The sequence below is a fragment of the Pongo abelii genome, chromosome 1 (genome assembly GCF_028885655.2).
Source record: "Pongo abelii isolate AG06213 chromosome 1, NHGRI_mPonAbe1-v2.0_pri, whole genome shotgun sequence".
NCBI classification, from domain to species: domain Eukaryota; kingdom Metazoa; phylum Chordata; class Mammalia; order Primates; family Hominidae; genus Pongo; species Pongo abelii.
Genome location: NC_071985.2, coordinates 25,419,628 through 25,444,800, shown reverse-complemented (window position 1 = coordinate 25,444,800; position 25,173 = coordinate 25,419,628). Strand labels below are relative to the sequence as shown.

The 25,173-nt window shown below is 45.9% G+C and overlaps 1 protein-coding gene and 1 long non-coding RNA gene across 4 annotated transcripts in view; both read right to left on the bottom strand.

Annotated features, from left to right (window-relative positions):
* NVL (nuclear VCP like) overlaps positions 1–25,173 on the bottom strand; it is a 107,321-nt gene that overhangs the window by 1,890 nt on the left and 80,258 nt on the right. For all 3 annotated transcript variants that reach the window (XM_024231690.3, XM_054519792.2, XM_054519790.2), the window contains 3 exons: positions 9,695–9,771; positions 6,360–6,448; positions 4,398–4,468 (listed from right to left, as the gene is read on the bottom strand). In XM_024231690.3, coding sequence (XP_024087458.2) covers positions 4,398–4,468; positions 6,360–6,448; positions 9,695–9,771 — 237 coding nt within the window. The remainder of the gene's footprint in view (positions 1–4,397; positions 4,469–6,359; positions 6,449–9,694; positions 9,772–25,173) is intronic.
* Positions 19,809–24,993, bottom strand: LOC134760264 (uncharacterized). The gene is made up of 2 exons (XR_010137454.1): positions 20,398–24,993; positions 19,809–19,951 (listed from the first exon to the last, which is right to left on the bottom strand). It is a non-coding gene; the product is annotated as an uncharacterized LOC134760264 (long non-coding RNA).

Genomic DNA, 25,173 nt, shown 5'->3' with positions numbered 1-25,173 from the left:
AGCTGCGATTGTGCCGTTGCATTCCAGCCTGGGCAACAAGAGCAAAACTCTGTCTCAAAAAAAAAAAAGAGTTCCAGCTGTTTCACATCCTTGCCACGATTTAGTGTTGCCAATCTTTTAAATTTTAGTCATTGTGTTAGGTGTGTAGTAGAATCTCACTGTGGTCAAATTAAAAAAAAAAAATTTTTTTTTTTTTTGAGACGGAGTCTTGATCTGTCACCCAGGCTGGAGTGCAGTGGTGCATCTTGGCTCACTGCAACCTCCGCCTCCCGGGTTCAAGCGATTCTTCTGCCTCAGCCTCCTGAGTAGCTGGGACTACAGGCATGCGCCACCACACCCAGCTAATTTTTGTATTTTTAGTAGAGATGGGATTTCACTATATTGGCCAGGCTGGTCGTGAACTCCTGACTTCGTGATCTGCCCACCTCAGCCTCCCAGAGTGCTGGGATTATAGGCGTGAGCCACTGCATCTGGCAAATTAACATTTTAAATGTTGGGTGGCAATTCCACTCCTGCGTATTTATCCCAAAGAAATACTTGAAGTGTGTTTTTTCTTCTGTGTTTATTTGTTTGCTTTTGAGATAAGGTTTCATTCTGTAACCGAGGCTGAAGTACAATGGTGTGATCATGGATCAATGTAGCCTCAACCTCCTGGGCTCAAGTAATCCTTCTGCCTCGGTCTCCTAAGTAGCTGGGACTACAGGTGCATGACACCATGCCTGGCTAAGTTTTAATTTTTTTGTAGAGACAGGGTCTCACCATGTTGCCCAGACTGATCTTGAACTCCTGGGCTCAAGCCATTCTCCCACCTCCGCCTCCTGAGTAGCTGAGATATCAGGCATAAGTCACTGTGCCCAGCTCCGGAGTGATTTTTTTTTTTAACCCTTCTCCCACCTATGGTGAAGATGTTTTTATTTCCCTGAAATGTATGGGTAAGTCCCTATGGCTTAGTTTGGGTACAGTCTAGCTCCAAGAAATACAAAGCCATTTGTCAAAAAGGGTAGAGTAGGTCAAATAATACTTGAATTAGATGATTAAAAATTCTGAGATTGTGGGCTGGGTGCAGTGGCTCACGCCTGTAATCCCAGCACTTTGGGAGGCCAAGGTGGGTGGATCACGAGGTCAAGAGTTTGAGACCAGCCTTGCCAATACGGTGAAACCCCGTCTCTACTAAAAATACAAAAAATTGGCCAGGCGCGGTGGTGTGCGCCTGTAGTCCCAGCTACTCAGGAGGCTGAGGCAGAAGAATCGCTTGAACCCGGGAGGCGGAGGTTGCAGTGAGCTGAGATCATGCCAGTACACTCCAGACTGGGTGACAGAGCGAGACTCTGTCTCAAAAAAAGAAAAAAGAAAAAAAAAATCTGAGATTGTGGAGGCAGAGGAGGTCATTCTCTTTCTGAATAAAGTTGTTAGAGAATCTAGCTAGGAAAACTGTGTTCCAGTCCCTAAGAAACACATAAAATTAAAATCTCTCAAGAACATTCTCACAAATGCAATTATTTTGCTGGTTTTCAGATCAAAATGAACCATATAATTTCTTTTTAGGAAGTAGAAGTAGTATACAAAACAATCTGTAAAAGAGTTTAATTCCCGCTCCCCCTTCCCCTCCCCCTCCCCCTCTCCCCTTTCTTCGGTCTCCCTCTCCTTTTTTCGGTCTCCCTCTGTTGCCGAAGCTGGACTGTACTGCCGTGATCTCGGCTCGCTGCAACCTCCCTGCCTCGGGCTCCTGTGACTCTCCTGCCTCGGCCTGCCGAGTGCCTGGGATTGCAGGCGCGTGCCGCCACGCCTGAATGGTTTTTGTATTTTTGGTGGAGACGGGGTTTCGCCGTGTTGACCGGGCTGGTCTCCAGCTCCTGGCCTCGAGTGATCTGCCTGCCTCGGCCTCCCGAGGTGCTGGGATTGCAGACGGAGTCTCGCTAACTCAATGCTCAATGGTGCTCAGGCTGGAGTGCAGTGGTGTGATCTCGGCTCGCTGCAACCTCCACCTACCAGCCTCCTGCCTTGGCCTCTTAAAGTGCTGAGATTACAGCCTCTGCCCCGCCGCCACCCCGTCTAGGAGGTGAGGAGCATCTCTGCCTGGCCGCCCATCGTCTGGGATGTGAGGAGCCCCTCTGCCCGGCCACCCTATCTGGGAAGTGAGGAGCGCCTCTGCCCGGCTGCCCATCGTCTGGGATGTGAGGAGCGCCTCTGCCCGGCTGCCACCCCGTCTGGGAGGAAGTGAGGAGCACCTCTGCCCGGCTGCCCTGTCTGGGAGATGAGGAGCACCTCTGCCCGGCCGCCCTGTCTGGGAGGTGAGGAGCGCCTCTGCCTGGCCGCCACCCCGTCTGGGAGGAAGTGAGGAGCGCCTATGCCCGGCTGCCCCGTCTGGGAAGTGAGGAGTGCCTCTGCCCGGCCGCCACCCCATATGGGAAGTGAGGAGCGCCTCTGCCCGGCCGCCACCCCATATGGGAAGTGAGGAGCGCCTCTGCCTGGCCGCCACCCTGTCTGGGAGGAAGTGAGGAGCGCCTCTGCCCGGCCGCCACCCCGTATGGGAAGTGAGGAGCGCCTCTGCCCGGCCGCCCCGTCTGGGAGGTGAGGAGTGCCTCTGCCCGGCTGCCACCCCGTCTGGGAGGAAGTGAGGAGCACCTATGCCCGGCTGCCCCGTCTGGGAGATGAGGAGCACCTCTGCCTGGCCGCCCCGTCTGGGAGGTGAGGAGTGCCTCTGCCTGGCCGCCACCCCGTCTGGGAGGAAGTGAGGAGCGCCTCTGCCCGGCTGCCCCATCTGGGAAGTGAGGAGCGCCTCTGCCCGGCCGCCACCCCATATGGGAAGTGAGGAGCGCCTCTGCCTGGCCACTCCGTCTGGGAGGTGAGGAGTGCCTCTGCCCGGCCGCCCCGTCTGGGAGGTGAGGAGTGCCTCTGCCCGGCTGTCACCCCATCTGGGAGGAAGTGAGGAGCACCTCTGCCCGGCCGCCCCGTCTGGGAGGTGAGGAGTGCCTCTGCCCAGCTGTCACCCCATCTGGGAGGAAGTGAGGAGCACCTCTGCCCGGCTTCCCCGTCTGGGAGATGAGGAGCACTTCTGCCCGGCCGCCCCGTCTGGGAGGTGAGGAGTGCCTCTGCCTGGCCGCCACCCCGTCTGGGAGGAAGTGAGGAGCGCCTCTGCCCGGCTGCCCCATCTGGGAAGTGAGGAGCGCCTCTGCCCGCCCGCCACCCTGTCTGGGAAGTGAGGAGCGCCTCTGCCCAGCCGCCACCCTGTATGGGAAGTGAGGAGTGCCTCTGCCTGGCCACTCCGTCTGGGAAGGGAGGAGCGCCTCTGCCCGGCCGCCCCGTCTGGGAGGTGAGGAGCGCCTCTGCCCGGCCGCCACCCCGTCTGGTAGGAAGTGAGGAGCGCCTCTGCCTGGCTGCCCCATCTGGGAAGTGAGGAGCGCCTCTGCCCAGCCGCCACACCGTCTGGGAAGTGAGGAGCACCTCTGCCTGGCCACCCCGTCTAGGAGGTGAGGAGCGCCTCTGCCCGGCTGCCCAGTCTGGGAAGTGAGGAGCGCCTCTGCCCGGCCGCCCTGTCTGGGAGTTGAGGAGCGCCTCTGCCTGGCCGCCACCCTGTCTGGGAGGAAGTGAGGAGCGTCTCTGCCCGGCCGCCCCGTCTGGGAAGTGAGGAGCGCTTCTGCCCGGCCGCCCGGTCTGGGAAGTGAGGAGCGCCTCTGCCCGGCCGCCCTGTCTGGGAGGTGAGGCGCGCCTCTGCCCGGCCGCCCTGTCTGGGAGGTGAGGAGCGCCTCTGCCCTGCCGCCCCGTCTGGGAGATGTACCCAACAGCTCCGAAGAGACAGCGACCATCGGGAGTGGGCCATGAGGACGATGGCGGTTTTGTTGAAGAGAAGGGGGGGAAGTGTGGGGAAAGGAAGGAGAGATCAGATTGTTGCTGTGTCTGTGTAGAAAGAGGTGGGCATAGGAGACTCCATTTTGTTCTGACTAGGAGAAGTTCTTCTACCTTGGGATGCTGTTGATCTATGGCCTTGCCCCCAGCCCCGTGCTCTCTGAAACATGTGCTGTGTCAACTCAGCGTTAAATGGATTAAGGGCGGTGCAAGATGTGCCTTGTTAAACAGATGCTTGAAGGCAGCATGCTCTTTAAGAGTCATCACCACTCCCTAATCTCAAGTACCCAGGGACACAAACACTGCAGAAGGCCGCAGGGACCTCTGCCTAGGAAAACCAGAGACCTTTGTTCATGTGTTTATCTCCTGACCTTCTCTCCACTATTATCCTATGACCCTGCCATATCTCCCTCTCTGAGAAACACCCAAGAATGATCAATAAATACTTCATAAATTAAAAAAAAAAAAAAAAAGAGTTTAATTCATGAGGTCATATCTACTGGTCTAAAATTCTAGTTTCCTTTCTCTATACATTTAACAGCATTGCTTACCTTTTTTGATATAGATGATCTTACTTTCTTGAAAGCTTCTTCAAAATGCTTATGACTAATCTTGAGTTCACCTATGGATCAAATGCACAAATATACACATCTCAGTATCATATGGTAACTGACTTAGAACTTAATTTCCTTTGAAAGACTTTGAAACTTTCAAGGGGTCCACTAAAGAGATCAGTGATGAGATGGGCGCTATTCTTTTTCAGAGTAGTATTCTAGCCAGATATATTCTGCTCATCAAATTTTAATCCGAAACCACCCAAAGACACCTGCCACTCATAAGTTGGTAACTTTTTGTAGGCCTCTTTGCATTGTTTAACTTAATGGTGATGTTTATGAAGAAGAACCAGAATTATTCAGATAATTCAAATAAATTTAACTGGGAATAGAAAGTAGGATTCCATAGTATTAATATTTAAGAGTACGCAACACACAATGAGATCTTATGGAGCCATAATATCATAGAATATTTTATATATAAAATATCTCAGCCCTGGTTTAGAAGGGAGTTTTGATCGGGTGTGGTGGCTCAAGCTTGTAATCCCAGCACTTTGGGAGGCCGAGGCGGGTGGATCACGAGATCAGGAGTTTGAGACCAGCCTGACCAATATGGTGAAACCCCATCTCTACTAAAAATACAAAAAAAATGTGTGGTGGCACATGCCTGCAATCCCAGCTACTCGGGAGGCTGAGGCAGAATTGCTTGAACCAGGAGGTGGAGGTTGCAGTGAGCCGAGATCGTGGCACTGCACTCCAGCCTGGGCGACAGAGCAAGACTCAGTCTCGAAAATAAATAAATAAATAAATAAAAACAGAGACAGGGAGGCCAGGCGCAGTGGCTCACACCTGTAATCCCAGCACTTTGGGAGGCCAAAGCGGGCGGATCACAAAGTCAGGAGATTGAGACCATCCTGGCTAACATGGTGAAACCCCGTCTCTACTAAAAATACAAAAAAAAAAAAGATTAGCCGGGCATGGTGGCAGGCGCTTGTAGTCCCAGCTACTTGGGAGGCTGAGGCAGGAGAATGGCGTGAACCCGAGAGGCAGAGCTTGCAGTGAGCTGAGATTGTGCCACTGCACTCTAGCCTGGGCGAGAGCGAGACTCAGTCTCAAAAAAAAAAATAAAAATAAAAATAAAAAAATAAAAATAGAGACAGGGTTTTGCTCTGTCACTCAGGCTGGAGTGCAGTGGTGCAATCATAGCTCATTGCAGCCTCGAACTCCTGGGCCTCACCCTCCCAAGTAGTTAGGACTATAGGCATGCATCACCATGCCAGTCTAATTTTTAAAATTTTTATAGAGATGGCGTCTTGGTTTGTTGCGCAGGCTGCTCTCAAACTCCTGGGCTCAAGCAATCCTCCTGCCGCAGCTTCCCAAAGTGCTGGGATTACAGATGTGAGTCACCATACCCAGCAGACAATTTTTTTCCCCCATATGCACTCAAATAGTAACATTAAAGACACTGTCAAATGTGAAGGATGGTGCAAAGCTGTTGAGATGGCCCCAAAGCATCACATAACACAATACACAGATTTTATATTTTGAAAGGAAAGTCTCAACATATGGAAAGTTATTCCAAATTTCACTTCTCTTGTGTATTTTCTAAGCTCTTCAATTTAGGCTGCATTTTAACAGGCAAGTAGATATCACCTTAGCAAAAGAATAAGTTTTTCCAGAATTGATAAGCAGCCCAGACTCATGATGAAGACAGTGAACGGATCCATTTGCCTATAGGGACAGTACTCTTTATTAGAGAGGTACTAAATAACTTTGCTATTATTATAATTGTCAGCAACAGAGGTTACCTAATATTTCAGAACAGCTTCTAACAGTCTCATTAGAAAAACGTTAGCTTTAATATCATAGATAATAGACACTAGAAAATGGTCATTTTCCAGGGCAACAGTGGTTTTAAGTATCATAATTAGAATTGAGAGATTCTGGAGAGAATTGTACCTTTTTCATTTCCACTCTTCTGTCTTGCCATTTCCTGTCTCAGGGCACAGATAGAAGCTTCTCGTACCAAAGCAGAGAGATCTGCGCCCCTACAATAAAATCATAGTTATTTACTTAGATACTGCAAAATCCCAGAAAAAAACCAGGAAAACAATTTTCATATAAGTCATATATTAAATAATCAGGAGAGAAAGTGACCAATAAAGATGAGAAATAAATTGATTATCAATCAATAGAAAAGAGCTCTTAGCTTTTATGTAAGATATTTCTAGGCCAGGTGCAGTGGCTCACGCCTATAATCCCAGCACTTTGGGAGGCCGAGGTGGGTGGATCACTTGAACAGGAGTTTGAGACTAGTCTCAGCAATATGGAGAAATGCCGCATCTACAAAACTACAAAAAAATTAGCTGGGCATGGTGGCATGCGCCTGTAGTCCCAGGCACTGGGAAGGCTTAGGTGGGAGGATCACTTGAGCCCGGGAGGTGCAGGTTGCAGTGAGCCAAGATCGCACCACTGCACTCCAGCCTGGGCGACAGAGTGAGACTCTGTCCCAATTAAAAAACAAAAACAAAAACAAAAAACTAAACTCAAGAAGAAAGGAAATTATGGAGGAAACAATACAATGCATAAAGGGCTAAAGTGCTGACTAGCATATTCATGTATTACATAATGTCTAAAGTAAGCTTATTAAAAAGTCATTTATGGGCTGGGCGCAGTGGGTCATGCCTGTAATTCCAGCACTTTGGGAGGTGGAGATGGCAGAATTGCTTGAGCCTGGGAGGCAAAGGCTATAGTGAGCCTGGGTGACAGAGTGAGACCCTGTCTCAAGAAAACCCCCCAAAAAGTCACTTATGGCTCCAAGTTCAGAAGGGAAAAATACAAACCCTGGAAAGTCTTTAATGCACCTGATTCAAGTTAAAACTGAACGAACACATCATAAGTTACTTAAAATACGACAAATACAAACAGGCCTTGACTTATTTAATTATTTCATGTAATCATATGCTGAGTCAGCACAGTTCTGAGTTCAATGAAAGACACTCACGTTGACTGGCGTTTCACTACATTACAGTTGTAACAGGATTCTTAGAGATTATTTGAGAAAGAGTTTGAATTTGGGGATAAAAACCTTACTTTTATGATTCACAAGTCTTGGAAAGAAAAGATGAAAATGAAAAATAATTTTTTTTTAAAAAAACCTCATCTCTGGACATTAAACTTATTATATAATGCTGATAATCCCCATACTATATAATTTTTTTTTTTTTTTTGAGATGGAGTCTTGCTCTATCTGTCACCTAGGCTGGAGTGCAGTGGCGCGATCTTGGCTCACTGCAACCTCTGCGTCCCGGGTTTAAGTGATTCTCCTGCCTCAGACACATACTATATAAAAGTAAAGACCCACAGAGCTTAAATTTTTAACTGAATCTGGGGTTTTGTTGGCTAAATGTTAGGGTTATAACATTATTTAATAATCACATACCTGCTGGGGTATTCATTCCTTCCCATACTATGAAATCTAACATTGGTGGAAACACCATTAACTAATACAAACAGATAGCTACAGACTGTAGTGGTGCAGTGTCTCTCAAACTGTGATTATAGTGGCCTGAAAATCCAAAATGTACACCATTCAACTTTAGCCCTAACCCCTTCACAGACTGACAGCCTACCTGGTATATCCAAAATATTTAGCCCAGGGCAAGTTCCGCCACCAAAACCACCTCTGTTACTCACCGAAAATCTTTTCAGATTTGAGCACTTAAAGCTGTATTATTATTATATGTTTTTGTAGAGACGGGGTCTTACTATGTTGCCCAGGCTGGTCTTGAACTCCTGGCCTCAAACAATCTGCCTGCCTTGGCCTCCCAAAGGGCTAGGATTACAGATGTGAGCCACTGCTCCCGCCCTTAAAGCAGTAAACTACTCAAGTAGTAGTCCCCTAAGCATAAGGTCATTTCTTTATTTTTAATTTTATTTATTTTTATTTTTTTGAGATGGAGTCTCACTCTGTTGCCCAGGCTGGAGTGCAGTGACATGATCTCAGCTCACTGCAACCTCCACCCGCTGGGTTCAAGCAATTTTCCTGTCTCGGCCTCCCTAGTAGCTGGGATTACAGGTGTGCACTACCATGCCCGGCTAATTTTTGTAGCTTTAGTAGAGACAAGGTTTCACCATGTTGGCCAGGCTGGTCTCAAATTTCTGACCTCAAGTGATCTGCCCACCTCAGCCTCCCAAAGTGCTGGGATTACAGGTGTGAGCCACTGTGCCTGGCCACATCATTTACATAAAGACTGGTATGGATTTGATTCCTAATTAGGGGGTGAGGTACATCCTATTTAAGGGGAGGCAGGGGCATTTACATCTGCCCCTCACCACCCCTGCCTGAGACTCTGATCAGTTTCTCTTCATTGAGAATCACTGCTACATTGGAAGGACATAACAGGGAAAAAAAAGGGCTGGGCATGGTGGCTCACTGTAATCCCAGCACTTTGGGAGGCTGAGGCATGAGGGACTGCTTAAGCTCAGGAGTTCATGACAAGCCTGGGCAATATGGCGAGACCCCAAAACTACAAAATTTTTTTAAAAAAATTAGCTGGGGATGGTGGCATGCACCTGTAGTCCCAGCTATCCAGGAGGCTGAGGTCAGAGGACTGCTTGAGCCCAGGAAGTCAAGGCTACAGTGAGCCATGATCATGCCACTGTACTCCAGCCTGGGTGAAAGAGGGAAACCCTGTATGGAAAAAAAAAAAAAAGAAAAAAAAGAAACAAACAAACAAAAAGCTGGAGGGGGCATTGTCTCTGTTAGCTAAACTTGAGTTTCATTTCCTCCCTCTGTGTCCCCAAATTGGGAAAGTTAACAAACAAGTTTACTTCAAAATATGAAGAAAAACTAATAACTGTAACAACCATAAACATGGAAAGATGAAGGCAGAAATGTCAGATTTCCTGATGTTACTACAGGATACGTGGAGGTGAAAAGGCGTGCGGTGAAAATGCATCCTGAGGGCTGCAAAATGTGGCACTTGTAGATTAGTCTCTTTTAAATGCTGACGCACCAGTACAATTTGTAAAGGACAGCAGTGCTGGTTAGGGTAGGTTAAGTACCAAGAGTCAACATACGAAAGGACTCCCCTGTTCCCAGGAATTCCTTCAGGGCCTCCAAATGTGCAGTCTCTTCTCAAGAAGGGAGATGCCAGACATTTTATATGCTTCATGGGATACCTCATTTAATCCTCCCAACAATCTGCTGAGGTGAGCATCATCACCCCTTATTTTATAGATGAGGAAATTGAACCCCAGAGAGTGAATTGACTTAAGATTTAAACACTTACGTATAGCAATCACAGCGAAGGTCACCAGCAATTGCTTCCAAATTTACATCTGCATCCAGTGGTGGTTTGGTACCATTCTAAGTAAGAGAGAAAAACGATTTTTCATTGGAGCTTTAAAGACCGTGCCGGGTGTGGTGGCTTATGCTTGTAATCCCAGCACTTTGGGAGGCCAAGGTGGGCAGATCATCTGAGGTCAGGAGTTCGAGACCAACCTGGGGAACATGGTGAAACCCTGTCTCTACTACAAATACAAAAATTAGCCGGGCGTTATGGTACGCACCTGTAGTCTCAGCTACTTGGGAGGCTGAGGCACGAGAATTGCTTAAGCCCTGGAGGTGGAGGTTGTAGTGAGCAGAGATCATGCCACTGAACTCCAGCCTGGGCGACAGAGTGAGACTGAGTCTCAAAATAAAGATAAAGACCATATTCATCTACATCATAGGTTCTAAATAATGGCTGTTTGACTAAATGAGTATAACTGACTTCCAGACCAGTGCTGTTAAGGTTTAGACAAATTTCAATGTTGAGAAATGAGGCTAAGAAGCAGATTCCAAACTTGAGAAAGCTAAAGGCAAACAATTTATGCTCATGAAGTTTGAGGAATTTGTGTACAGCTGCAGCAAATACTAAACACCATCAACAAGAATGAAAACCAGCACCTCGATCTTTCCAAAGGTGAAGAAACACATTTCCTTTCCAGCTTAAATATGGCAAATACTTAAGCAATGCTTAGTGTTGGTGTGAGGCTGGCTAGGATGGAAGAAATAATACTGAACCTGGCCAGGAGAGAAGGAGCAGTATCTGCTCTATAATAAAAGCACAAAGCCCTCTAAGCTCAGTATATTCTTTCTTAATCATTTATCTAACACTTAGTCTTGATTTTGGTGCCAATTCCCCTTCAGCGCATTTCAAGAGACATTAGCAATGACAAGTAGGTAACTTCGAAGTCTTAGAATTTCTCGTGAGACTGGATGTAGAGAAAAAAAACCAACCCAGAATTTTAACACTTAACCCAGTACCTTGCATGCATACATCATGTTTAATAATATTTTTAGTGACAAACTGCAGAGGCAAACAAAACAAGCTTTTTCCTCCCCCCAGGGTCTTGCTCCGTCGCCCAGGTAGGAGTGAGTGGAACAACCACAACAGACTTGACCTCCTGGGCACAAGAGATCCTTCTACCTCAGCCTCCCGAGGAGCTGGGACTACATGCCACCATGCCTGGCTAATTTTTTTTTTTTTTTTTTTTTTTTTTGAGACAGTCTCGCTCTGGAGTGCAGTGGTACGATCTCGGCTCACTGCAATCTCTGTCTCCTAGGTTCAAGCGATTCTCCTGCCTCAGCCTCCTGAGTAGCTGGGACTACAGGCACATGCCACCACGCCTGGCTAATTTTTTATATTTTTAGTAGAGATGGGGTTTGGCCAGGCTGGTCTCAAACTCCTGGCCTCAGGTGATCTGCCCGCCTCGGCCTCCCAAAGTGCTGGGATTACAGGTGTGAGCTACTGTGTCTGTTTTTTTATAGAGACAGGGTCTTGCTATGTTGCCTAGGCTTGTCTCAAACTCCTGGCCTCAAGCAATTCTCCTGCCCCAGCCTCCCAAAATTCTGGGATTACAGACATAAGCCATCGCACCCAGTCAAAACAGTTTTTAATTATTTAAAACGTATGACAGTTAGATGGTAAGTTTATGAGTATTTGTTTATTATTCTGATTCACAACTTACATATACATTGCATATGTTCTTTCCTGTGTAGCAAATATTATATTATTAAATAACTATTTTAAGAAGAAACATGGCCAGGTGTGGTAGCTCACGCCTGTAATCCCAGCACTTTCGGAGGCCGAGGAGGGCGAATCACCTGAGGTCAGGAGTTCGAGACCAGCCTAGCCAACATGGTGAAACCCCATCTCTACTAAAACAAAAATTAGCTGGGTGTGGTGGCATGTGCCTGTAATCCCAGCTACGCGGGACACTGAGGCAGGAGAATCACTGGGACCCGGGAGGTGGAGGCTGCAGTAAGCCAAGATCGCACCACTGCACTCCAGCCTGGGTGACAGTTGGAGAGTTGGAGACTTGGTCTCAAAAAAAAAAAGAAGAAACACACACAAAAGTGAATAAACACAAGCCATTAAGCTTTTCTCTTTTCTTTTTTTTCTTTGAGACAGGGTCTGGCTCTGTCATCCAGGCTGAAGTGGAATGGCGCAATCTCAGTTTACTGCAACCTCCACCTCCTGGACTCAAGCCATCCTCCCACCTCAGCCTCTTGGGTAGCTGGGACTACAGGCACCCACCACCACACCTGGCTAATTGTTGTATTTTTTGTAGAGACGGGGTTTCACGATGTTGCCCAGATTGATCTCAAACTCCTCAGCTCAAGCGATCTGCCCGCCTTGGCCTCCTAAAGTGCTGAGATTACAGGTGTGGGCCACAAAACCTGCCCGGTAAGCTTTTCTTAGTGTAAAACGTCAGCCTGGCAAAGTGCTCCAGGCACAGGGTTCGGCGACCTGGCTGAGAGGACTGGAGCTCCCGGCCTTGCGCACTAGTTACCTGTTGCTCTGCCCACACTCACATACCAGCGTCTCACTGCCTCCCAGCAGGACATGTTCAAGAACTGCATAAATTATACATCTGTTAGTTGCTATCACTAAATAAAATGGACATGTTATCTACCACAGGTTCAAGAAACAGTTAATTTCCCATTCAATCCATTTTGACCTGGGACACAAACTATGATCTTAGGCAAACAATCTTGTGCTTTTTTCTCTGAATAGTAAAACTAAAGGGTCAGAATGTAGGATTGCTAAGCATCTTTTCGTGCAAATAATTTTCAACTGAGTCAGGATAATGGTCAATCCTGGGGGCAGGTAGGAGTGGGTAGTGGCTGGAAGCAGAAGGGCAGCTTTTGTCGGTGTGGGAATGTTCTATTTTATTGTGGCAAAATATAAAAAAAACTGACCATTTCAACCATTTTTCAGTGTACAGGTCAGTGGCATTAAGTCCATCCACACTGTTGTATCACCCCTATCCAGCTCCATAACTTTTTTATCTTCCCAAAGAAAACTAACTCCCCATTCCTCCTGCCCCCGCCTCCCAACCCCTGGCAGTCACCACTGTACTTCATAATTCTATGAATTAGACTTGGAGTGTTCTCTTTCTTGATGGAGACTTTGTAACAATTCATGGAGCTGGACATTTACCACTTTTTAATTTTTTTCTTGAATCTCTAAATCTACTTTACATTTACCACTTTTCTGTAGGTGTATCATACTTCAATAAAAAGACCTAAAAAGTGGAAATAACACTGGACGAGGAATTAGAAAACTTGAGTTCTAAAGTTCAAATTTGCAACTGAATGGCCCTTATAGAAGTTTGTTAATTTTTATTATTTATTTAATTTTTTAAATAAAGTATCTTAATAGATAAGTATCTTATCTCCAGATGAGTATATATAATTTTGTGCTATATTTGAGAGGGAAGGGGGGCATCAGTGAACATATAATAGTGATTTCTTAAAATGAAGACTAGCGTAGACTTTCTTGCTATGGTGGTGGGGCTGTCACATTAGGTAGGAGCCCTTGTTAGGTGCTTTCTATGATTTTAAGAACCTATCAACTTACCTCGACTGTCACACTGTCACATTAACTGTACGGATCTTCCCTAAGGACACTCCGCGTGCTGTTAGACAATCTAATCTCAAACTATCTAGTGTCCTGTTTTAATCAAAAGCTGAATCATAAGAAGACAATTCTTTTATACTTCTCAATATCTAAATTCTACCCTTGGGTTAAGCTGAACCTCCACAAGGTCCTGTGCATCCTCAGAGTGCATTTCTTGGACCTTCATCAAATTGTATTTAATGAACTGGCTTTGAGTAATACCCTCAGTTTATATTAAGAAAATGACAAGCCTCAGTCCCAAGAGGCTTATTGTGTTTATGTCAGAAATACTGTTAAAGACATTGCGCATCGCATCTTAATGTGCTCTTTGTGAGGACCCAGAGGAGGAATTTTTCTTTTTTCTGTCTCGCTCTGTCACCAGGCTGGAGTGTAGTGACGCAATCTCGGCTCACTGCAACCTCCGCCTCCCAGGTTCAAGCGATTCTCCTGCCTCAGCCCCGAGTAGCTGGGATTATAGGCACGCGCCACCACGCTGGGTAATTTTTTTTTTTTTTTGAGACGGAGTCTCACTCTGTCACAGGCCCAGGCTGGAGTGCAGTGGTGCGATCTCAGCTCACTGCAACCTCCGCCTCCCCGGTCCAAGCGATTCTCCTGCCTCAGCCCCCCAAGTAGCTGGGATTACAGTTGCCCGCCACCACGCCTGGCTAATTTTTTGTATTTTTAGTAGAGATGGGGTTTCACCATGTTGTTCAGGCTGGTCTTGAACTTCTGACCTCAGGTGATCCAACCACCTTGGTCTCCCACAGTGCTAGGATTACAGGCGTGAGCCACCGCGCCCAGCCAACGCTGGGTAATTTTTGTATTTTAGTAGAGACGAGGTTTCACCATGTTGGTCAGGCTGGTCTCAAACTCCTGACCTTGTGATCCGTCCGCCTCCGCCTCCCAAAGTGCTGGGATTACAGGTGTGAGCCACAGCACCCAGCAGAGGAGGAATTTTCCTCACATTTGCATAATGGGAGCAATTGTCAGCTTTCTATTCTTAGCATACCCTTTGTTAAAGAAAAATCTTTTGTGAAAGAAAGCTCAGTATATAAAGGAACACAACAAATAAATGAGGTGGGGTATGAGCTTCAGAAAACGAATTCACTGTTACATGTTTAGATACTCTCAGAAGTTTCCTAATTCTTAGAAGATTAAACCTTTAGAAAAAGAAATAATTTCAAGTACCCTCACTTGAAAGAAAGTAATAAACTGTCCTTTTTTTTTTTGAGACAGAGTCTCGCCCTGTGGCCCAGGCTGGAGTATGATGGCGTGATCTCGGCTCACTGCAAGCTCCGCCTGCCGGGTTCAAGAGATTCTCCTGCCTTAGCTTCCCAAGTAGCTGGGATTACAGACGCACACCACCACACCCGGCTAATTTTTTGTATGTTTAGTAGAGAGGGTTTCACCATCTTGGCCAGGTTGGTCTCAAACTCCTGACCTCGTGATCCACCCACCTCGGCCTCCCAAAGTGCTGGGATTACAAGCACAAGCCACCACGCTCAGCCAAACTCTCCTTTTTTGAGGGCATGAGGTGTGCTCTACCTAGGATACCTCCAAAAGTTTCATTAGCAACTTTACTTTCTAATTAGCAGAAATAAGGGCTAAGGAATCTTTGGATCACTGAAATCTAACTATTCTTTAATTGAAATGTGGTAATGTTTCTGACTTATAGTAAGAACTAAAATGAATTCTATTTATTCTCAAGGGAGAGCAAAGAGAAAAATTTTAAATGGCATAATAAAGAGCTTATAAAACAAAATATGAGGATTTTGGAAAATCATTTATTGAAATGGTACTAGGATATTTAGAAGTATTTAGAAGCTTAAATCAATTTGGTTTTTCTTTATGACATTATCTCTATTACAATAATATTATATTATTTTTAAATAAAGGCCCTAATGGAAATCTCAAATAGTTTGGTAACTATAGAAAGCTAAGCTAAAGGAATTATTAGAAAAAGAAGGAAAATAGTCTCTTAAGGAAATTATAGGCCAGGCGTGGTGGCTCATGCCTGTAATTTCAGCACTTTGGGAGGCCGAGGCGGGCGGATCACCTGAGGTCAGGAGTTCGAGACCAGCCTGGCCAATATGGTGAAACACCATCTCTACTAAAAATACAAAACTTAGCCGGGTGTGGTGGCAGGTGCCTGTAATCCCAGCTACTTGGGACACTGAGGCAGGAGAATCGCTTGAACCTGGGAAGCGGAGGTTGCAGTGAGCTGAGATCAAACCACTGCACTCCAGCCTAGGGAACAAGAGTGAGACTTTGTCACAAAAAAAAGAAAAACAAAAAGAAAAACAGGTGTGGTGGCAGGCGCCTGTAATCCCAGCTACTTAGGAGGCTGAGGCAGGAGAATCACTTGAACCTGGGAGGCAGAGGTAGCAGTGAGCCAAGACCATGCCATTGCACTCTAGCTTGGACATCAAGAGCAAAATTCCATCTCAAAAAAAAAAAAAAAGTTATATTCCACAAATAATCCCACAAATATTGTATGATTCTACTTGTATGAGGTACCTAGAATAGGCAAAACATAGAGACAGAAAGTAGAATGGTGGTTGCCAGGGGCTAAGGAAGAAGGAATGGGCAGTTCGTGTTTAATGGGGACGGAGTTTCAGTTTGGGAAGATGCAAAAAGTTCTGGAGATGAGTAGTGGTGATGGTTGCACAACAATGTGAATGTGCTTAATGCCACAGAAATATACACTTAAAAGTGGCTAAAATGGTAAATTTTATGTTATGTATCTATAGTATTTTACTAAAATTTGAAAAAAGTTATGGCTCATTGACACCGATATTTTCCTATAATTCTTATTAAGCATTATATGTTATGAAATACTCAGGTTCAAAAAGTAATTCAAGATGTGCTACTACTTTTATTTTAACAAATATTTTCATTTCGTCATACAAATCTATTCTTTTTTTTTTTTGAGACGGAGTCTCACTCTGTGCCCAGGCTGGAGTGCAGTGGCGTGATCTCACTTCACTGGGTTCAAGCAATTCTCCTGCCTCAGCCTTCCGAGTAGCTGGGACTACAGGTGCATGCCACCATGCCTGGCCAATTTTGGTATTTTCAGCAGAGATGGGCTTTCACCATATTGGTCAAGCTGGTCTCAAACTCCTGACCTCAGGTGATTCACCCGCCTCGGCCTCCCAAAGTGCTGGGATTACAGGTGTGAGTTACCGTGCCCAACCAAATTTATCCTTAAATCTATTCTTAATTACATATCAGAGTTTAGAATCATTAATGCTTTTTTTTTTTTTGAGACAGAGTTTTGCTCCTATTGCCCAGGCTGGAGTGCAATGGCGCGATCTTGGCTCACTGTAACCTCTGCCTCTGGGTTCAAGCGATTCTCCTGCCTCAGCCTCCCGAGTAGTTGGAATTTACAGGTGTGTGCCACCATGCCCGGCTATTTTTGAATGAGATCACCTCATTCAGGTGATCAGCCCACCCTGGCCTTCTAAAGTGCTGGGATTACAGGTGTGAGCCACCACACCTGGCCAGTAATTTATTTATTTATTTATTTTTTATTTTAAAATCCAGCTTCTGCAGGAGGCAATTTTTATTCACATAGTCGACTGTGAAAAATTAAAGAAAGGGCCGGGTGTAGTGGGGCTCAATCTTGTAACCCTAGACCTTGGGAAGCTGAGGTGGGTACATCGCTTGAGCTCAGGAGTTCAAAACCAGCCTGGGCAACATGGTGAAACCCTGTTTCTACAAAAAAAAAATTAAAAAATTAGCTAGGCCTGGTGGCACGTTCCTGTAGTTCCAGCTACTCAGGGAGCAGAGGCGGGAGGATCACTTGAGTCTGGGAGGTTGAGGCTGCAGCGAACCAAGACCGCGCCACTGCCCTCCAGCCTGGGTGACAGAGCAAGACCTTGTCTCACCAAAAAAAAAAAAGTTTGTAAAAAGTTTGCTCATCAGTAAAAGGAAAATATTTAAATATTTTGTTAAGACATACACTTCAAAGGGAGTTTCAAGGTTTAAGCATGTGTATAAATGTAAAATGAAAATACTACATGGAACAGAGTAAGGGCTTAATAAATGTTAGCTATTATTATATCAGATATTCTTAGGTCATACTTTTTTTTTTTGAGATGAGGTCTTGATCTGTCACTCAGGCTGGAATGCAGTGGTGCGATCTCGGCTCACCACAACCTCCACCTCCCGGGTTCAAGAGATTCTCCTGCCTCAGCCTCCCAAGTAGCTGGGATTACAGGCACCTGCCACCACACCCGGCTAATTTTTTGTATTTTTAGTAGAGACGGGCTTTTGCCATTTTGGCCAAGTAGGTCTCGAACTCCTGACCTCGTGATTCGTCTGCCTCAGTCTCCCAAAGTGCTGGATTACAGGTGTGAGCCACCACAGCCGGCCTTGTCACTCTTTTAAAGACTGTACATTATCTGAAAGTATTTGGCAGATACCAAATAATGTTTCTGGTTTTTCTGAGATATTTTAATGACACTTAAAAGGAAGAAGTTATAAAAAAAAAATTTTTGGGCCGGGCGTGGTGGCTCATGCCTGTAATCCTAGCACTTTGGGATGCCTGTAATCCCAGCACTTTGGGAGGCCAAGGAGGGCAGATCACATGAGGTCGGGAGTTCGAGACCAACCTGGCCAACACGGAGAAACCCCGTCTCTACTAAAAATACAAAATTAGCTGGGCATGGTGGCAGACACCTGTAATCTCAGCTACTTGGGAGGCTGAGGCAGGAGAATCACTTGAACCCAGGAGGCAGAGGTTGCAGTGAGCTGAGATCGCACCATTGCACTCCAGCCTGGACGATAAGAGCAAAACTCCGTCTCAAAAAAAAAAAAAAAATTCTACCTCTCAGGAAGCTTTTAGTGATAGACCTCTTATCACCACGTCATCACCAGAAATACCAAATAAAAAATATAAAAAAGTAGTATATGGCTCGCTCTTTTTTATTTGAGGTGGAGTCTCCCTCTGTTGCCCAGGCTGGAGTGCAGTGGCGTGATCTCGGCTCACTGCAACCTCCACCTCTCTGGTTCAAGCGATTCTTTTGCCTCAGCCTCCTGACTAGCTAGGACTATAGGCGTGTGCCACCACGCCCGGCTAATTTTTGTATTTTTAGTAGAGACGGGGTTTCACCATGTTGGTCAGGCTGGTCTCAATTTCTTTTCCTTTTCTTTTTTTCTTTTTTTGAGATGGAGTCTCACTCTGTTGCCCAGGCTGGAGTGCAGTGGCGCAATCTCGGCTCACTGCAACCCCTGCCTCTTGGGTTCAAGCAATTCTTTTGCCTCAGCCTCCTGAGTAGCCAGGACTACAGGCACGCGGCACCATGCCCAGCTAATTTTTATATTTTTAGTAGAGACGGGGTTTCACCATATTGGCCAGGCTGGTCTCGAACTCCTGACCTCATGATCCGCCCGCCTTGGCCTCCCAAAGTGCTGGGATTACAGGCGTGAGCCACCGTACCTGGCCCACTCGCTCTTCTTTTACGAAACTTAGATCTCAAAAGATATGAAGAAGTTGCTTTGACCTACAAATTTTTTCAGACTTTCAAGAACAGGACTAAAGATCTTTATTCTAATCTCCTTATAATATTTCAGATGTTAATAGCAGAAAGAGAAAACTGTATATAAAAAAAATCTGAGGAATTAAAGTAAAAGCCAGCAAACTGAAATAGAAAGCGTAAACATTAAAAATGCCACTTTTCCTCACTTTCTGTTGACTTACAAAGAACATACATGGGCAGGAAGTCTGCCTTGTGACTTCTCCCCTCTGAAATTAGATATTGTGCTTCCTCTTCCTCTCACTCTGCCCTGCTTTAGCCATCAACAAAGTTTTTTAAACAAAAACATTCATGACCTCTGAAGGATGAGGTAAGATAAGGATGTGAAATTGCACTGCTAACAGCTCTCTTGAGAGGGCACCAGGCCGACGCAGGCAGACAGGGCACAGGGAGGCTGCATGTGGGTCCTGCTCCTCCTGGGCAGCTCTGCCCAACGAGGTTCCAAGTCTTAGAATAGGACACAGTCAGAATTGGAGCAAAAATGCACTCTCAAGTCAAAGAGAATAAACTAACAAAAGCTCTTCCGCCGTTGGCACAGACAGAGGCTGAGGACTGACTATGCAGCAGTCTAAACCACAATCTACAAAAGTTGCTTTTGGCCCGGCATGGTGGCTCACACCTGTAATCCCAGCACTTTGAGAGGCCGAGGTGGGCGGATCACCAGGTCAGGAGTTCCAGACCAGCCTGGCCAACATGGTGAAACCTCATTTCTCTAAAAATACAAAAATTAGCCGGGTGTGGTGGCACGTGCCTGTGATCCCAGCTACTAGGGAGGTGGGATCTGTCCACCTTGGCCTCCCAAAGTGCTGGGATTACAGGTGTGAGCCACCATGCCCGGCCAAAGTTGACCTCTATTGAAATGTCTTTTTTGTTTTTTTTCTTCTTCCATATTCACAACTTTGTGCTTGGAAGCTGCAGGGCTCCTCTCTGTTACCCACCCCATTTATGCCAAATGACTTTTTTTTTTTTGGAGACAGAGTTTTGCTCTTGTTGCCCAGGTTGGAGTGCAATAGCACGATCTTGGCTCACCACAACCTCTGCCTCCCGGGTTCAAGCTATTCTCCTGCCTCAGCCTCCTGAGTAGCTGGGATTACAGGCATGCACCATTATGTCCAGCTAATTTCATATTTTTAGTAGAGACAGGGTTTCTCCATGTTGGTCAGGCTGGTTTCGAACTCCTGACCTCAGGTGATCATCTGCCTCAGCCTCCCAAAGTGCTGGAATTACAAGCTTGAGACACCGCCTGGCAGATGACTATTCTTTATACAGACAGACAAACCAAACACATACATACATATACGGTCATGAGAGAAAATCTGAAAATATAAAGCAAATGAACACTCTGGGAGGCCAAGGCAGGCAGATCACTTGAGACCAGGAGATCGAGACCAGCCTGACCAACATAGCAAAACCCCGTCTCTACTAAAACTACAAAAATTAGCTAGGTATGGTGATGCATGCCTGTAGTCCCAGCTACTCAGGAGGCTGAGGCAGGAGAATCACTTGAACCTGGGAGGCGGAGGTTGCGGTGAGTAGAGTAACATCTGACATGTAGGCTGATATTAGTAGGTAGGTCTTGTTGCTCCAAGCGGGCTGGGCCCTTACAGCGAAGCTGTGGTGCTCTCCTATCACACATAAATAATTCCACGAATATGGACATTAGACAAGGCCATTCTGTGGCCATGAAGGGTCAAGACAGAAATGAGAACACTCTGTAATGAAGTCTGAACAGGGACAAAGCACAAACACTGCCCAAGACACGAAAATGACCAAACATCCGCCATCTTAGCTAATATAACTACTGTTTCTTTGCCAATTACAGTTTTAGCCTTGGTCTAGTCTTCCTTCCTTTTAGGCAAGATTTATTAAGTCACCCAATTATAGAATTACGCTTGCTTTTTAACAGCCATTCAGGGCAAACGCCGTTATTAAATCCTTCCCAAATCTAACACAAACCCCAAATCAATTAAGTCCTAATACCCTCTTACTGAGATATGCCCTCAGTTCCCCATGGAGTACATTCTCCTGCGCTGCACAGAGTAATAAGCCCAACTTGTTCAACTACATGTGTGCTCTTGGTGGGCTTTGGTTGAAGAGCACTAACAAAGTGGAAAAATGACACATAATGCCATCTCCCAGAGGAAAGCACTGTTTGTTGGCATATTTCCTTCTTGATGTTTTTCACTGTATGTCTTTATAAATATAGTTGAAATCTCCACACTATTCAGTCACCTTTATTTACTTCTCCTCCTCAGGAATGAATTAATACATTTGTCATTGCTTCATAAACATTCCTATTATCATCTGGAAGGCAAGCTCCTGATAGGTAAGACAATGTCTTACGTTTCTTAGTCTCTACACAGTCAAGGATGCATTTAGTTTATAACAAATACTTATTGATGAAGTGGGATACTTCTTTTTTTTTTTTTTTTTTGAGACGGAGTCTTACTGTGTCACCCAGGCTGGAGCACAATCTTGGCTCACTGCAACCTCCGCCTCCCAGGTTCAAGCGATTCTTGTGCCTCAGCCTGCTGAGTAGCTGGGATCACAGGAGCACACCATCACACCCAGCTAATCTTTGTATTTTTGTAGAGACAGTGTTTTGCCATGTTGGCCAGGCTGGTCTTGAACTCCTGACCTCAAGTGATCCACCTGCCTCGGCCTCCCAAAGTGCTGGGATTACAGGCATGAGCCACTGTGCCTGGCTGAAGTGGGGTACTTTGAATATTCACCTTTTGGTCTGAGGCCTAATGATTTTGGCAAATAGCACTGAAATTCTAGATGAATGAAGTATAAAGTTGTTCTGGTGTGAGTACCATACATTGAATGAAACACAGCAGGAAGAATGAGCCAATCATTCTCTGGTTCCAAATCTATAAAGCTCTGAATACCACATGCCTCATGTCTGGAATGTCTAGAAATAAATACCAATCCAACTTTTCTCTTTGGTTCATGAAATCCCAAGGACAAGTGTGAAAGCATTATCATTATGTCACCATGACTACAGGAAATTCATAGAAACAAAATTGGATTATATGTGTGTGCTTATTTGTATATACATACACACCCACATACATTGACCAAAGCAAACAAAATCTCAAGACCATAGTTCCTAATGACAGAGCCAAGGAGGCCAGGCATGGTGGCTCACGTCTGTAATCCCAGCACTTTGGGAGGCCGAGGTGGGCGGATCACTTGAAGTCAGGAGTTTGAGACCAGCCTGGCTAACATGGTAAAACCCCGTCTCTACTAAAAATACAAAAAAAAATTAGCAGGGTGTGGTGGCATGCACCTGTGGTCCCAGCTACATGGGGAGGCTGAAGTAGGAGATTTGCTTGAACCCAGGAGGTGGAGGTTGCAGTGAGCTGAGATCACGCTACTGCACTTCAGCCTGGGCAACAAACAGGGTCTCTTTTTTTGACACACTGTGTCAAAAAAAAAAAAAAAACAAAAAAAAAACAGAGCCAACGAAAGGGAGAGAAGATGCTATGATGCAGTCATCATCAAACCTGTTTGATGCAAAGAAATAAGTATATGCAACCAAAGCAGGGTTTCTTAACTTTGGCATTACTGACATTTTGAGTTGGATAATTCTTTTTTTTTTTTTTCCCTTGAGACAGGGTCTCAGCTCTGTTGCTCAGGCCGGAGTGCAGTGATGTGATCATGGCACACTGCAGCCTCAACTTCTTGGGGTCAAGCCATCCTCCCACCTCAGCCTACCAAGTAGCTGGGACTATGGGTGCATGCCCCTATGCCCAACTAATTAAAAAATTTTCTTGGCCAGGTACGGTGGCTCACACTTGTAATCCCAGCACTTTGGGAGACTTGAGGCAGGTGGATCATGAGGTCAGGAGTTCGAGACCAGCCTGGCCAATGTAGTGAAACCCCGTCTCTACTAAAAATACAAAAATTAGCTGGGCTTGGTGGTGCACACCTGTAATCCCAGCTACTCAGGAGGTTGAGGCAGGAGAATCACTTGAACGCGGGAGGTGGAGGTTGCAGTGAACCGAGGTGGCACCACTGCACTCCAGCCTGGGCAACAGAGTGAGATTCTGTCTCTAAAAAAAAAAAAATTTTTTTTCTTGTAGAGACAGGGTCTCACTCTGTTGCCCAGGCTGGTCTCTAACTCCTAGGCTCAAGGGATCCTCCTGTCTCAGCCTCCCAAAGTGCTGGGATTACAGGCCTGAGCCACCATGCCTGGCCTTAGATAATTCTTTGTTGTTGGCTGTCCTGTGCACTGTGGAATATTTAGCAGCATGATCGCTCCTCTGTGTAGTGGTAAATAAATGTCCCTAGACATTGCCAAATGTTCCCTGGGGACGTGAGGTGGGGTGGTGGGAAAATTGCCTTAGGTTGAGAACTACTAAACTAAAGCAACATGTTTTCGTGGCTTTGACCATCAGCTATGTCCTGATGACAGACAAAACTATAGCCCAGCCAGAGGACTCTCCTGAACTCCCAACCACAGACCCAACATCCTGCTCGACTTTTCCACTTGATAGTGCCCAGGCATCTGAAACTCAGATAGCTCATCTCCCAGACCTCTAATCCTGGTGGATGCCACCTGCTGCACAAGCCGCAAATTCATCTACCTTTTCCTTTAACTCCCAACTCTACAGTTAATCCAATGTCCTACTAATTAAAACCTTTAAACAGTTCTCATGTCTATATCTTCTTTGTTATTCCCGTGATAATGCCTTAGTTCGTTATTTTTTCTTTTTCATTGATGTTTCTCAGTCGTATTGCTTTAGTTCTAACTTGCTTAATTTCATAACTTTTACTTTACTGGCTTCCAAGCTATTTTCCATACTGTGCATCAATAGAATCTTTTTACCCTACAAAGATGATCATTCTTCTGTTCTCATCTGCCCTGTTCTCCCTCCTCTGGGTGATTTTTAGGAATATTGCTAAAGGCGGTTTTAAGTAATGATGGCCCAGTGAAGCAGGATCACAGAATCTTCCTTTGTCAGCATCAAAAGAATACTAAAAAAAGTTAAACAATTTACCAGTAGCAACCAAAGAAACGGGTAAACCTTCATGCTGCAAATGTTGAAAAGTGGGTGCGAAGAGAAAATTTGAAAGTGGCTGATAATTAGGCCTCCTTTCCTGGGAAGGAGTATTGAAGAAAGAAGGTAAGTTAACAAAATCTTGTGATGTCTATTAATATTCCAAGCTGGAGACAAGCAGCCTGAGGAGAAGATAGCTCTAGAAAAAGTTAGACACACACAATCAAGGGATTTCAGCAGATTCAGGAAGAACTGCCAAGGTATGCCACTTTCCAGAGAGCTGGACAGCACTGGGTACAACCCCATGGGAGTGGGACAGCTCCCACGGGGGAGGTATCTCCAACTAGATGGACAGAGCAGGTCCAGGTACAAGTGATTTCATCCCCAGAAGGGTTAACACCACCAGCTTAGCTCCTTCTCCCATCCCAAGGCTATAGAAATGTAGAAACAAAGCACTTCTACAGACCTCAAAATGTCATGTGTGAAGGGCAGAAAAACTAGTTCCAGGTAGTGAGAAGTGGGATGACAGAACTCATTCAATTTTTTTTAAGAGAGGGTCTTGGTCTGTTACCCAGGCTTCAGTGCAGTGGCGTGATCTTGGCTGACTGCAACCTCCACTTCTTGGGCTCAAGCGATTCTCCAGCCTCAGCCAGGCATGAGCCATTGAAGTCCAGCTAATTTTTGTATTTTTTGTAGAGATGGGGTTTCCCCATGTTTCCCAGGCTGATCTTGAACTCCTGAGGTCAAAGCAATCCACCTGCCTTGGCTTCCCAAAGTGCTGGGATGGCAGGCGTGAGCCAACGTGTTTGGCCCACTTATTTATTTATTTTTAAATATAGGGTCTTGCAGGGCCGGGTGCAGTGGCTCACGCCTGTAATCCCACCACTTTGGGAGGCCAAGGAGGGTGGATCACGAGGTCAGGATATCGAGACCATCCTGGCTAACACAGTGAAACCCCGTCTCTACTAAAACACAAAAAATTAGCCAGGCGTGGTGGTGAGCGCCTGTAGTCCCCAGCTACTTGGGAGGCTGAAGCAGGAGAATGGCGTGAACCCGGGAGGTGGAGCTTGCAGTGAGCCAAGATCATGCCACTGCACTCCAGCCTGGGTGACAGAGCAAGACTCCGCCTCAAAAAAAAAAAAAAAAAAAAAAAAGATAGGGTCTTGCTCTGTTGCCCAGGCTGGAGTACAGTGGCGTGATCACAGCTCCCTGCAGCCTTGATCTCCTGGGCTCAAGCAGTCCTTCCACCTAAGCCTTCTGAGTACATAGTCCCACAGGT